The sequence below is a fragment of the Lycium barbarum genome, chromosome 6 (genome assembly GCF_019175385.1).
Source record: "Lycium barbarum isolate Lr01 chromosome 6, ASM1917538v2, whole genome shotgun sequence".
In the NCBI taxonomy this organism is placed as follows: domain Eukaryota; kingdom Viridiplantae; phylum Streptophyta; class Magnoliopsida; order Solanales; family Solanaceae; genus Lycium; species Lycium barbarum.
In genome coordinates, this window is record NC_083342.1 from 103,623,002 (window position 1) to 103,638,217 (window position 15,216).

The following is a 15,216-nucleotide window of genomic DNA, read 5'->3' on the forward strand; positions in this document are numbered from 1 at the left end:
TTCCTAGGTATACCAGTCACTATCTCCACAGTTATGCTAATGTCTCCATGGACATTTGTATGCATGTAGACATAACTCTTCTCCATGTTAATCTTTTAGCCAGAAGTTGTTTCATATTTCTTCAAAATATTCATGATCAATTGCAAAGAAACAACATCTGCTGATGTAAAAATGATCATATCATCAGCATAGGCCAAATGATTTACTTTTGGACTCTACTTAGCCATTCCAAACCATTTAAAATGAGGCTTCTGATGTAGTATTCAAATTCCTGGTTAAAACATCAGTTGCCAAAATGAATAAAGTAGTGGACAAAGGGTCCCCTTGCTTTACCTTTCTTGAGGACTAAAAAAATCCATGTTGTTGCCCATTCACCAAAATTGAACACCAATTATTGCTTATGATTCTGAAAATCATATCTATCACCCTTTTTGAGAATCCTATCTGCCTAAGCACCTTAGTCAGAAAAATCCAAGAAACTCTATCATATGCTTTAGCCATATCGAGCTTCATTACCACATTTGCATCTTTTGTCCATAGTCTTATATCATCCACAATATTTTGAGTCAACAAAACATTCTCCACAATGCTCCTATCTTTAACGAAACCTGATTGATTTAGAGAAATAACATCAGCAAGCTTATCCACCAATCTCTCATGTAGCAATCTGGAGAAAATCTTATTGCTAAAGTTTCTCAAACTAATAGGTCACATATTAAAGAAAGTGTTGACTACCTTTTTCTGTGGCAACAAAACCAAGTTAATATGAGTAATAAACTTGGGCAATTCTGCCCCACAGAAAAATGCTATAACTATACTAGTTATATCCTTCCCCATTGATTTCCCAGCATGTTTGATAGAAAAGTCCAGTGAAACCATCTGGTCCATCAGCACTTTTCCTATTCAGTTGAAAGACCACAGCCTTGACTTCCTTTTTTGTTGGTATATCTTCCAAGAGTCTGTTCTCCTCCTCAGGTATCATTTGTGGTACCTGAGTAAAGATTTCAAAATCAGTTGGGTCAGCCTCCTTTGTGAATCCTCCTTTGTGAATTGATCTTTAAAGAATCTAATAGCTTCAGCTGCTACTTCATCTCTATCTTCTATCCATTCTCCATCTGCCTCTGAATTCTTTTTAGCTGCAATCTCCTTCTTCTCCCTTGAACATAGGCATGGAAAATCTTAGTATTTCTATCCCCATCTTGAAACCATTGCATTCCAGCTTTTTTGTTTCTAGAATTCCTCTTCTAAATGCAAATATCTATACAAGTTTGCTTACACTCTATGTAAGCTTTCTCTATCTGAGGGATATGGCTATACCTCAAACTGTGCTTCATGTACCTTGATCACCTCTTCTAAAGCTTCAATCTCCTGAAAAATATTTCCAAAAGTGTTTTTACTCCATAGAACCAATGCAGCCTTCACCTTCTTCATTTTCTGATGAAAAAAAATGAAGGGGTTGGCCATAAAGTCTGTTGTCCACTGTGTTTTAACTGTATCCAAAAAACCATCATGCTTAACCCAAAAGTTTAAAAACTAAAAGGTTTTTTAATAGGAATTGAATCTCCATCATAATATATCAACAATGGGGCATGATCAGACCTAGTTCTGAGCAAATGTGAAACTTTTATATTAGGATATTTGTTTTGCAAGGCCTGATTACCTAACACCCTATCCAGTCTCTTAAAGATGCAATCTTCTCCACTTTGGCCATTCCACCAAGTAAATTTACTCCCATTAAATCCCAAGTCTGTCATCCCATAGTTTTGAATGTGTTACACCCTTCGTGTTCGTAGTGGTAGAACCTATGGTTTCCTAGTCGGGTAAGCCCTTGGAATAGAGACCCGAGCCTGAGTTTAGAGGTAGAAAGTGCCTTGTCCCGTGTACGAGGGTACCAACAGATATTCCTGGCAATTTATAGAGTTAGAAGTTGAACGAATCGAATCGACGCGATCTGAACCGAATCAGAAAAATCTGCAGAACACCAATCATCGTCGATGGGTTGTCGACAAGGTCGACGGACCATCGATGTGCGGCGTCGACAGGGTCCGCAGCCTTGCATCTGCAGGCGCATGTCGACGGATCAAGTCGACGGACCGTTGACACGTCGACGGGCCGTCGACCCGCTCGTCGAACCGGACCGCTGTAGTCTTTTTAATTCCAAGTATAAATAGGTGGTTCACGACCCTATTTCATATTTTCCTCCTTTCCAAATCAGAAAAACCCTAACATATTTTCTCCCAATATTTTTCCATTATATTAGCAAAGATTTGACAAGACCCGGACCCCGTAAACCCGAGCTTGTGAAGTAGAAGGTTGCTTCTAGGGTTTCTTCAAGGTTGTGAAACTTAGGGAGTTGAAGTTGAAGTGATTCTTGGGATTTTTGACCCCTCAAGGTATGTAAATGATTTCTACCCTTATATTTAAGTTGAGTATCAAGAGTTTTAGTGATTCTAAGTAAAGAGGGGGTATTTGTGAGGGTGGTAAGTTGATGAAAGACAAGATAGTGACTTAGGGTTATTTTAAGAGACGATTGAGAATGGATTTGTAATGTATATATATATATATATATATATATATATATATATATATATATATATGTGTGTGTGTGTGTGTGTGTGTGTGTGTGTGTGTGTGTGTGTGTGTTGTCATCGTGTTGTGGATATTGTTGTTGACATTGGATCGAATGAGAAGTTGAAGAGTTGTAAGGTTATAAGGAAAATATTATCTACAATCGTTAAGCTCCATATGCGTCTAAACGAGGTTAGTAAGTGAAGTAAATAGTCTAATTAAGCCCTATGTTATCTTAATTGTAGACTTGCAAGTTCGAGAGGTAGAAGTGCGACGATTGAGTATACTTTAAGGTATGTTAAGACTATCCTTTCTTTCTTTTGGCATGATCCTATGATATGATCCAACAAGCGAGTAAGCGAGCTTCCATATTACTCTACTCTTAGAAGCATTAGAATTACTTCAGTCTTTGATGTTCATGTACTCCATTTATGAGTGATCCTTCTATTTATAGGTCTAGTCTTATGTAGCCAGCTCTGTGCATACAGTTTATTCATGCATTACTTTCATTATATATTTATGTACATTGACCCGTGACCAGAAGGCGTTATATATTCAAATATTAGATATATGTAAAGTGTGAGAAGAGATATAGGTGTTATATACGCACTACCACTATGATGATTATATTCATTATGGCCGCAGATGAGCCGATATGATATGATGAGATGCCATAGAGGCTTTACAGGCGTTATATATGCACATACATCAGGCGTTATATACACACACACATACATATAGATGCACGACCATCATTGATAGGTATGAGCATGCATATTATGTGCCCACAGAGGTCCAGCTCAGTAGGACCTCTAGATCTAGCAGTGGTCAGTACGCTCCATTTGATCCGGAGCTACAGTCAGTTTTGGTATGCCCCTTTTTAGACGTGTATACATATGTGTATGGCGGGGCCTTGTCCCATCCTTTCTACAGCTTTTATTCCAGTAGAGGTCAGACGATGTAGCCTTGTCGGCTTCTATTCTTTTGTGTACAGTATATGTAGCAGCCTAGCTAGCTTTCACTGTTCTTCCGCATGTTGTGTATATATATATACAGATTGTACAGAGTTCTGATGTTTCCCTCTTATGAGATCAGTTTATGCCATTATGGGCCTTTAATGTTCAACATGTTTCAGATACGTGTTAAGGGGTGTTTGGTCGCTAGAGGTCAGACTCCGTCACGACTCATTGGTTTGGGGCGAAACAGAAGTGATATCAGAGCAGTTCCATCCTAGGGTTGTCTATAGACCGTGTCTAGTAGAGTCTTGTTTATGGGCGTGTTGTGCACCACACTTATAAACAGGAGGCTAAAGGATATTTAGGAGGATGTCATTCTTTCTCTCTTAGATTGTGCGATAGAGCCCTGCATTAAGCGTTTGCTTTTTAATAAATTGTTTTGATTGCAGTGATGCCGCAAGAAAGCTACAGCTGCCCAGAAGGGCAAGAGAATGGCCGGTGAGGCCACTAGCCGTACTCGGCAGGCCACGAAGGCCCAGGATGAGATTCAAAGTGAGGGGCCGTCTGAGACATCGCACCTACCCCAGTTCCTCAGCCGGATGCAGAGGGCCAGGATGTAGGGGATGCCGTACGTTTATTGACCAGATTAGTAGCCACCCAGGCACAGCGACAGGGAGTTGGTATTAACCCAGCAGGCAGGGCCAGTAGTTCGAGGGTTAAGACCTTCCTTGGGTTCGGTCCTCCTGAGTTTTATGTGGTAAAGCAAAATATGGACCCCCAAGATTTCATTGATGGTATGCAGAGGACCTTAAGGGTTATGCACGCGGATGAGGTTGAGTCGGTGGTGTTGGTATAAGGCATGGGAGTTATCTAGGGGCCCCTCCAGCTGTGTGGCGAGAGTTCTCAGATGCTTTTCTCCGCTATTATCTACCTCCAGAGGTCCGACGGGCCCCAGCAGATAGGTTTCTATGTATTAAGTAGGGTAGTATGAATGTGCAAGAGTATTGTGTATACTTCGATTCCTTGGCTAAATATGCCCAGCCATGGTGGCTGAGATGGAGGATAGAGTTCATCGCTTCGTGGCTGGACTAGGGCCACACTTGATAGATGAGTGCAGGACTGCTGCACTACAACCAGGCATGGACATCTCCCGTATACAGGCGTATGCACAGAATTTGGAGGATCGTAAATGCCAGCGGAGGATAGAGCGTGAGTGTGACCGGGGCCATGGTAAGAGGCCTAGATCTTTTGATATTGTTAGTGAGTTCAGGGGAGGACAGAGACAGCAGCATCCCAGGTATTCTTATTAGCCGGCAGGGAGTTCACCTCCGCAGTTTCCAGGCCCGAGGTTTGACCGGTCTTCATATTCCGGAGCGGTCCAGAGTTTTAGAGCGTCAGGCTCTCAGTACCGAGCAGAGTCAGGTCAGATGAGGCCCCTATTTCCGCGATGTACCCAGTGTAGCAAGTTACATGCAGGTCCCTGTTGGCTGGGTTCAGATGGTTGCTATACTTGTGGGCAGTCATGCCACGGGATGAGGGAGTGCCCGATGGGGGTTGGTACAGGTATGATTCAGCCTACAGGGTCTGTGGCTGGCTCCTCTTCTGCAGTGCGCCCTTCAGGGAAAGTTTTTCAGACGCTAGCAGGGCGAGGTAGGGGGAGGAGTGGAGCATCCAGCTCGAACAATCCTCAGCACCGCGTGTATGCATTGGCCGGTAGACTGGATCGTGAGACGTCTCCTGATGTTGTTACAGGTATATTATAAGTTTCCTCCCATGATTTTTATGCACTGATTGATCCAAGTTCCACTTTATCATATGTTACACCCTTTATTGCTGGCAAGTTTGGGATAGAGCCCGAGTTGATTAAACCTTTTGAGGTGTCTACGCCAGTTGGTGATCTGGTTATAGCTAGGCGAGTATATCGAGACTGTGTTGTTATAGTTTGTGACCGCCATACCGTAGCAGATCTGATTGAGTTAGATATGATTGATTTCGATGTTATTATGGGCATGGACGGGTTAGCTTCTTGTTATGCTAATGTTGATTGTAGAGTAAAGATGGTTCGATTTCAGTTTCCAGGTGAGCCAGTCCTAGAGTGGAAGGGCAATGCTACTTCGCCTAGGGTAGGTTTGTTTCCTACCTTAAGGCAGAAAGAATGATCAGAAAAGGGTATATTTTTCACCTAGTTCGAGTTCAAGACGTGCAAGCAGAGTTGCCGACTCTTCAGTTTGTTTCTGTTGTTAACGAGTTCCCAAAAGTATTTTCAAATGAGCTTCCAGGCATTCCCCCAGAGTGGGAGATTGATTTTGCTATTGACCTATTGCCAGACACTCAACTAATACCTATCCCTCCTTATAGGATGGCACCTACGGAGTTGAAAGAATTGAAGGAGCAGTTGAAAGATTTGCTTGAGAAGAGCTTTATTAGGCCTAGTACATCACCGTGGAGAGCGCCGGTGTTATTTGTAATAAAGAAGGATGGCTCTTTGTGAATGTGTATTGACTATAAGCAATTGAATAGAGTGATTGTAAAGAATAAGTATCCGTTCCCGAGGATCGATGATTTATTCGATCAGTTGCAGGGCGCTAAATATTTCTCGAAGATAGACTTGAGATCAGGATATCACCAGGTCAGGGTCAAGGAAGAGGACATTCCGAAGACGACATTCCGGACTAGATATGGCCACTATGAGTTTCGTGTTATGTCGTTCGGGATAACTAATGCCGCAGCTGTATTCATGAATTTGATGAATCGTGTATTCAGGCCCTTTCTAGATTTGTTTGTGATCGTGTTCATACATGATATTCTGGTCTATTCGCCGTTAGAGGATGATCATGCAGAACATCTACGGACAGTGCTTGGAATTCTTTGAGGGAAAAAGTGGTATGCCAAGTTTTCTAAGTGTGAGTTCTGGTTGAACTCTGTGGCTTTTCTGGGTCACATTATTTCAGAGGAAGGTATTAGAGTGGATGCCCAGAAGATTGAGGCTGTGAAGAATTAGCCAAGGCCCACGGCACCAACAGAGATACGTAGTTTCTTGGGCTTGGCAGGTTATTATAAAAGATTTGTAGAAGGATTTTCCTTTCTTTCAGCCCCATTGACTAAATTAACTCAGAAATCAGCTAAGTTCCAATGGACAGATGCTTGTGAGCAGAGTTTTCAGATGTTGAAGGATAAGTTGACTTCAACACCAGTTTTGACTCTTCCAGAAGGAGCAGATGGCTATGTGGTATATTGTGATGCTTCAGGTGTTGGATTGGGTTGTGTGTTGATGCAGCACGGTAAAGTTGTCGTCTATGCTTCTAGACAGTTAAAGAAACACGAGAAGAATTATCCAACCCATGACCTTGAGTTAGCAGCAGTGATTCATGCCTTGAAGATATGGAGGCACTACTTATATGGTGTCCATATTGATATCTATACTGATCATACGAGTCTCAGTACATCTTTAAGCAGAAGGACTTGAACTTGCGTCAGAGGCGATGGTTGGAGAGGTTAAAAGACTATGATGTGGATATTTTGTACCATCCCGGGAAGGCTAATGTGGTAGCCGATGCCCTCAGTCGTAAATCTATGGCTAGCTTGTCGCACGTGTCGCCAGAGAGAAGAGAAATGGTCCGTGAGGCTCATCGATTGGCAAGCCTCGGAGTTTGATTAATAGATTCGGGAGATGCAGGAGTTACTGTTCAAGACACAACGGTATCATCTTTGGTAGTAGAGATAAATGAGCGTCAGTATGAGGATCCTGTTTTAGTTCATTATCGAGATACAACACCTCAGAAAGAAAAGACACCCTTTGTGATCACAGGTGATAGAGTACTCAGGTATCGAGGTAGATTATGTGTCCCTAACGTTGCAGGGCTCTGTCTGTAGGTTATGGGAGAGGCACATTACTCCCGTTATTTCATTCATCCAGGCTCAACGAAGATGTACCATGATCTCAAGGAAGTTTATTGGTGGGATGGTATGAAGAGAGATATAGCAGAATTTGTCGCTCAGTGTCCAAATTATTAGCAGGTCAAAATAGAGTACCAGAAGCCTGGCGGTCTATTGCAGGCTATGGAGATCCCGACATGGAAGTGGGAGGTAATTAATATGGACTTTATTATAGGGTTGCCCCGTAATCAGTGGAAGTGTGATTCGATATGGGTCATAGTTGATAGGCTCACAAAGTCAGCTCATTTTCTGCCTGTCAGACCTACTTATCCAGCCGAGGATTATGCAAGGCTTTATCTTAAGGAGATTGTACGACTTCATGGTGTTCCTAAAGCCATTATTTCAGATAGGGGAGCACAGTTCACAGCCAAATTCTGGAAGTCTTTTCAGCAAGGATTGGGGACTCAAGTGAGGATTGGGGACTCAAGTGAGTCTTAGTACTGCGTTTCACCCCCAGACAGATGGACAAGCGGAGCATACTATACATACCCATGAGGATATGCTTAGAGCTTGTGCACTTGACTTCCAAGGTAGTTGGGATGATCATTTATCTCTTATCGAGTTTGCATATAACAACAGTTACCATTTCAGTATTCAGATGGATCCTTATGAGGCCTTATATGGGCGGAGATGTAGATCGCCCATAGGGTGGTTTGATGTCGGGGAGAATCAGTTAGTAGGCCCAGACTTAATTCAGTATGCAGTTGATAAGGTGAAAGTGATTAGAGAGAGGTTGCTAACAGCTCAGAGTCGACAGAAATCTTATGCGGATAATCGGCGACGTAAGCTAGAGTTCGAGATAGGCGACTGGGTGTTCTTGAAAATTTTTCCTATGAAGGGAGTGACGAGGTTTGGCAAGAAGGGTAAGTTGAGCCCTCGGTATATTGTGCCATATAAGATCATTCGCACAGTGGGCACAGTGGTATATGAGCTGGAATTGCCTTCGGAGATAGAGTCAGTGCATCCAGTATTTCATGTATCTATGCTTCGTAAGTGTATCGGAGATCCTTCAAGAGTGGTACCAGTGGATGATATCCAGTGACCGAGCAGTTATCATACGATGAAGTTTCAGTGGCTATATTGGACAGACAGGTCCGTCGGCTGCGGAAAAAAGGATGTAGCTTCGGTTAAAGTTTTATGGAGGAATAAGAATGTTGAGGAAGTGACTTGGGAAGCGGAAGAGGAAATGATGACTGGGTATCCGCATTTTTTCCCAGTAGTACAGGAGGTTCAATCTGAGGCATCATCGCCCCCACGTATTATTTCATTTCAGTTATCGTGATTGGTCGTGTGAGGCCATGGTATTGGGTGTTGTATACATGGCCCTGTGTGGCATTATTTTGGGTTGCTGCGCGCAGGATGGATTGGTATGAGTACAGGGGAAACTCAACCAAAAATTTTATAACCTAGGATTGTTCGAACATTCGAGGACGAATGTTCCTAAGGGGGGGAGAACCGGACCGCTGTAGCCTTTTTAATTCCAAGTATAAATAGGTGGTTCACGACCCTATTTCATATTTTCCTCCTTTCCAAATCAGAAAAACCCTAACATATTTTCTCCCAATATTTTTCCATCATATTAGCAAAGATTTGACAAGACCCGGACCCCGTAAACCCTAGCTTGTGAAGAAGAAGGTTGATTCTAGGGTTTCTTCAAGGTTGTGAAACTTAGAGAGTTGAAGTTGAAGTGATTCTTGGGATTTTTGACCCCTTCGAGGTATGTAAATGATTTCTACCCTTATATTTAAGTTGAGTATCAAGAGTTTTAGTGATTCTAAGTAAAGGGGGGGTTGGTATTTGTAGGGGTGGTAAGTTGACGAAAGACAAGATAGTGACTTAGGGTTATTTTAAGAGAAGATTGGGAATGGATTTGATATATATGTGTGTGTGTGTGTGTGTGTGTGTGTGTGTTTTCATCGTGTTGTGGATATTGTGGTTGACATTAGATCGAATGAGAAGTTGAAGAGTTGTAAGCTTATAAGGAAAATATTGTCTACAATCGTTAAGCTTTATATGCGTCTAAAGGAGGTTAGTAAGTGAAGTAAATAGTCTAATTAAGCCCTATGTTATCTTAATTGTAGACTTGCAAGTTCGAGAGGTAGAAGTGGGACGATTGAGTATACTTCAAGGTATGTTAAGGCTATCCTTTCTTTCTTTTGGTATGATCCTATGATATGATCCAACAAGCGAGTAAGCGAGCTTCCATATTACTCTACTCTTAGAAGCATTAGAAGTACTTCATTCTTTGATGTTCATGTACTCCATTTATGAGTGATCCTTTTGTTCATGGGTCTAGTCTTATGTAGCCAGCTCTGTGCATACAGTTTATTCATGCATTACATTCATTATATATTATTTATGTACATTGACCCGTGACCAGAAGACGTTATATACGCGAATATTAGATATATGTAAATAATGAGAAGAGAAATAGGCGTTATATACACACTACCACTATGATGATTATATTGATTATGGCTGCAGAGGAGCCGATATGATATGATGAGATGCCATAGAGGCTTTACAAGCATTATATACGCACATACATCAGGCGTTATATACATACATATATCAGGCGTTATATACGCACACACATATAGATGCATGGCCATCATTGATAGGTATAAGCATGCATATTATGTGCCCACAGAGGCATTGCCAGTTATACAAATTTATGCAGATTTAGGTAGATACTAGTTCATACAAGTACATGGAGTCAGTCATTTCAGTTTATGAGTTCAGATCTTATCCATGATTCTTATGTATATATGTTGTTCTTATGCCTTACATACTCGGTACATTATCCGTACTGACTTCCCGTTGCTCGGGGGGCTGCGTTCATACCCGCACGTACAGCGAGACAAATAAGTGGTCCAGCTCAGTAAGACCTCTAGATCTAGCAGTGGTCAGTACGCTCCATTTGATCCGGAGCTACAGTCAGTTTTGGTATGCCTCTTTTTAGATGTGTATACATAGGGGTATGACGGGGCCTTGTCCCGTCCTTTCTACAGCTTTTATTCTAGTAGAGGTTTGTAGACAGTTGTATGTAGTAGTTAGACGATGTAGCCTTGTTGGCTTCTATTCTTTTGTGTACAGTATATGTAGCAGCCTAGCTGGCTTGCACTGTTCTTCCGCATGTTGTGTATATATATATATATATATGTGCAGATTGTACAGAGTTCTGATGTTTCCCTCTTATGAGATCAGTTTATGTCATTATGGGCCTTTGATGTTCAGCATGTTTCAGATACATGTTTAGGGGTGTTTGGTCACTAGAGGTCAGACTTCCGTCACGGCTCATCGACTTGGGGCGTGACAGAATACAACCCCTGAAATCTTGAATCTCATTGATAGTTACAGGGAGACCCCCATACTTTTTCCCATTTGTAGTGATCACATTGAAATCTCATCTTACCAGCCAAAGAAGCACCATTGATGATGACAAATCCGCTAGTGAATCCCATAATCCATTCTTTCTACCTGAGTACATTTTGCATATATCAAAGACACTATCATCTCATCCTGACTTTCCCTAACACTCAACTTGATAGCTAAATGTTGAGGATGATCTACTATAACCTGAATATCAAACAAATCTTCCACAAATACCCAGATCTTACCAGACACACTGACCATAACATGTTCCATTCTAATTCTTCTCCTATATTCTTCAATTCTAGCAGCCTCTTGAAAAGGTTCCATTAAACCTATAAAGCCAAAATGATACTGTTGATACATCTTCATCAATCTTGTAAAAGATTCCATAGTATTAACAGACCTAATATTCGATATGAGTGCATTAATCATGGTATGTAAAGTGTATTGTGCTGCCTTCTAGTATGAACTCCCCCCAACTGGTGGAACACTTGTATCCCTTGTTGCCTTTTTCTTTGTCTTTACCCCACCCTTTTTAATTAACTTAGGTGAGATATCTCCAGCCCTAGAAGCTGTTTTAAAATTATTCTCTATGGAGTGCACATCAAGATCTTTGGTTCCCCCCTTTAAGCTCACAGCTGATCTAGGAGAGTTGTTTTTCCTTACTACAAGTTGTCCAGTGTCCAAGGTATCCTCTTTCCTTTCCGCTCCTGTAGGTATATCAATATCTTGTCTACTCTACTGCATCATATTATGCTCAATATTTTCCTTTTCTATCTCCATCTCCTCATTACATGAATTTGTTTCTTCCTGATCTTCATGTGCTGACATAGTTTTGTCCACATTGGATTGCTTTGCTTTTCCACTGCTTGTTTTGTCCCCTTGTGTCTGTCCTGCTGTTGTTTTTGGTGTACTCATGTGTGTACTCTTTGCTAATTAAACTTTGCATTATCACCGCCTGTGGAACTCATTGGGGCAGATTCCACTCTTGTTGCTGAACTATTGTTAATACTCTTTGACACAGATGCTATAGATTTGGCTTTCTCATTGTTATTTCCTTGCTTTGTTGAACTGTTTACAGACTGAAGATTGCATTTTACGGGACTCATGTGACTGCTTGATGTTTCCTTGCTTTTGCTTGCCTGAACACTGATGTCATGAGCAGCATTGGTACTCATCTCCTGTGATCTGCCTCGTGCCTCCACCTGTTGAAAGTCACTCTCATTACCCTCATTTTCCTGTTGTATAGTTTTATGAGATTTTGCAGGACTAGTGATTGCATTCTCATCTCCCTCTACACCTGGTTCTAGATCCCCCAACACATCAAAAGAATTTTGTGTTTGGACTAGTCCTTCCCCCTTCTGATCGGTGTTCTCGTTTACTTCTCCTAATATGACACCACTTGACGAGCTCTGGGCATATAGAGTTTTTTTTACTCGTACTCTATCAAATTATAGTATAGTTTAAGATATCGTCCCACGGAGATTGGAACCACCTAGCTACAGATTTATATTATCCCGGTTACTATTTGAGAGAATCAAATTTATGAAAAGAGAGTAGTGTCTTAAAATTTAGTACTTAAACAAAATAAATAATTTCCTAAAGATTTAAAAAGAATTGGGAATAATTGAAGTCGCTTGGTAATATTATTATAATACAATCTTAATTTAATACAGTTCACGAAGAATAATTGCTTATTGCTAATACAATTACATTTTTCTCACTTGGAAATAATCAATTAATAACTCCTTGAGATAATGAATATTAATTAAATTACAACTAGTGAAAATCAAAAGAGAAATAATTCCTTGCCGAATTGTATCATGAGAAGTAAAGACCTCTTGAGATTAGTCTGTAGATAAATATCTTATTTGAGTCAATTCCTCCGTGAGGGTTAGAACTAAAAGAAATAAGATATAAATATCCCTTAAATCAATACACTTATTTGAGTCAATCCCTTCGTGAGATTAGGACAAAAGAAATAAGATAAAGATTCTTTAAATCAATAAACTTGCTTAAGTCAATTCCTTCTTAAGAATTAGATTTGAGAAAGAAGAATATCAACGATTTGGAATGATAGATAATTAAAAATTATTATTACTCTAATATTTTGTGCAATAATTATAAAGTATTAATTTTGCTTCGTGAGAATTATAAAATTAATACAAGAATAACCACAACATAAAGTATAATAGAGTAGCGATAATATTTAGGAAAAGTCTAAAATTCCGACACTAAGTAAATATGAAGATAAAGAACTTCCGGACAAGGAACAATTAAAATAAGATAAATACTATAATAACATACCAAGCTTCATCAACTATTCCCATAAAGTTATTACTCCATTAAGGAGTATATAAACAAATATCTACTAAAAGATAAAAATAAAAATAAAATAAAAATAAAAATAAAAGAGCAAGAACAAAGCTAGAGAAAAAAGTGGTTATTTTCCGACTATTCAAATTGTCTTCTATCCAAAGAGTTGCCTTCTATAGCAGTGAATTTCTTAATTAAATAAGGAAATGTAATGTGAGGAAGATGTATCTTGACAAGATATATTTTGAGAAAAATATATCCTTGAGGAAGATGTAAGTAGATGTAAACTCCTCTTTTCTTTCATCTTTAGCTATATTCATGGCTTTCTTATTTCCTGCAAAATATTGCTAGAAAACACATAGAAATTGAAGTAATATATAACTTCTTTACTTAAAATAGTATAGTTTTAAGTATATAATATATGTATATTTTATATCCATCAAATACCCCCACACTTGAATCCTTGCTCGTCCTCGAGCAAAGGACACAAAATAAAATAGTGGCTAAAATTTTAAGTAACATTATGAGAACTTTTGACAAAACAAGAATCAACTAAGATTACATTACGAGTTCAAATAATTTTATCCGCACTCATATTCATCTATTGAGAATCAAAATCACAATATTTTCCAATCCCAGTGTGTCTCACCAAATGAGTAGAAATGCCCATTAATCACACAATATATTAATATAAATCAAAGAAAGGCACAGATAGAAAAATTCTCTCACTCACAACAAAGAAGTATCTCAAGCTACTCGAAATTTCCATAAGATTGCCTAGCATGTGATTCTCCACTAATATAGGAGTCCTTGAGTTGTGATCATGTAGGACTTTTATAAGGTTGCAATATGGGTTTAGGGATGGGTAGGATACATAAGGGTAAAAGTGACTCAAGTCCTTATAAGCACCACAATATTTAATATTTAAGCACCATTGCTTTCCTTCTTGCAAAATAAATCAACCTCATGTATTCCTTTTTACTTTTCATTTTTCACCCCCTTGTTTTTTTTTAACCAGAAGTAGCTGACAAAATATTTCCTTGTAGTTGTTTTTTTTTTTTAATGACAGCTAGGGGTATTCAAATGAGACTGAAAAACCGCTCCGAACCGGTAAATCGAGTCAAACCGACTTAATAAACCGAAAACCGGCTTGGTTTGACTTGATTTGGTTTTAAATTTTAAAAAACCGATAATATTTGATTTGGTTTAGTGTTAAACCAAAAAAACCAAAACCAAAACCGAACCGAACCGATAGATACATATTTAATATATATATATATATATATATATATATATATATATATATATATATATATATATATATATATACACTTGAAAATTTTGGCTCATTCCAAGCCAATACAAATTCAAATAATTAGAAAGAAAAGTGTAGCCCATTTAAGTTTAAGGTAAAATAAAAAGAAATATATATATATATACGCTTGAAAATTTTGGCTCATTCCAAGTCCAATACAAATTCAAATAATTAGAAAGAAAAGTGTAGCCCATTTAAGTTTAAGGTAAAATAAAAAGAAATTTGCTAAAGGTAAAATAAAAAATTTCCCCTTATCCAATTTTACGGTTCCCTCTTTTACATGCCATCTAAATTACTACTTATAAGCTAGCATTTTATCCGTAACAAATTAAAGGGAAGAAAATGGCAATTGGAATTTAAAATGATTTGGTAGATGACTTTGTCTTTCGGTTTATTATTTTCCAGTTTCAACTTCTGTGCTTTCTTCTCAATGCTTCATAAACACGATGAGTCTAGATAACAAAAATTCTGGAGGGCTGCGTAATATCAAAAGGCTAGATGTAGGGAGACAACAAGAATCATGAAAAGTAGATGTTATGTTTATGTAATTCCTATACTCATAACTATAGGCCTATACCTAAATAAAGTTAATGAATTAATTAAGAAGATGCTTAGATTTGAATGGATCATGGTCAAAGCCGTATTTAGTTACCATTTAATTCAAAGGTTCTTTGTATTAATACATTCTTAAAATCCGAAAAAAACGCAAAAATCGAACCAAACCGATAAAACCGACAAAATCGAAACCGA

General features: G+C 39.1%; 1 protein-coding gene across 1 annotated transcript; it reads right to left on the reverse strand.

The window, feature by feature from the left end:
• Positions 1-237: 237 nt before the first annotated feature.
• LOC132644300 (uncharacterized) lies at positions 238-11,753 on the reverse strand. The gene is made up of 6 exons (XM_060360889.1): positions 11,630-11,753; positions 10,941-11,167; positions 1,318-1,368; positions 819-991; positions 457-700; positions 238-345 (listed from the first exon to the last, which is right to left on the reverse strand). Exons 1-6 carry the CDS (start codon positions 11,751-11,753, stop codon positions 238-240), a joined length of 927 nt encoding a protein of 308 aa, XP_060216872.1.
• Positions 11,754-15,216: the final 3,463 nt, after the last annotated feature.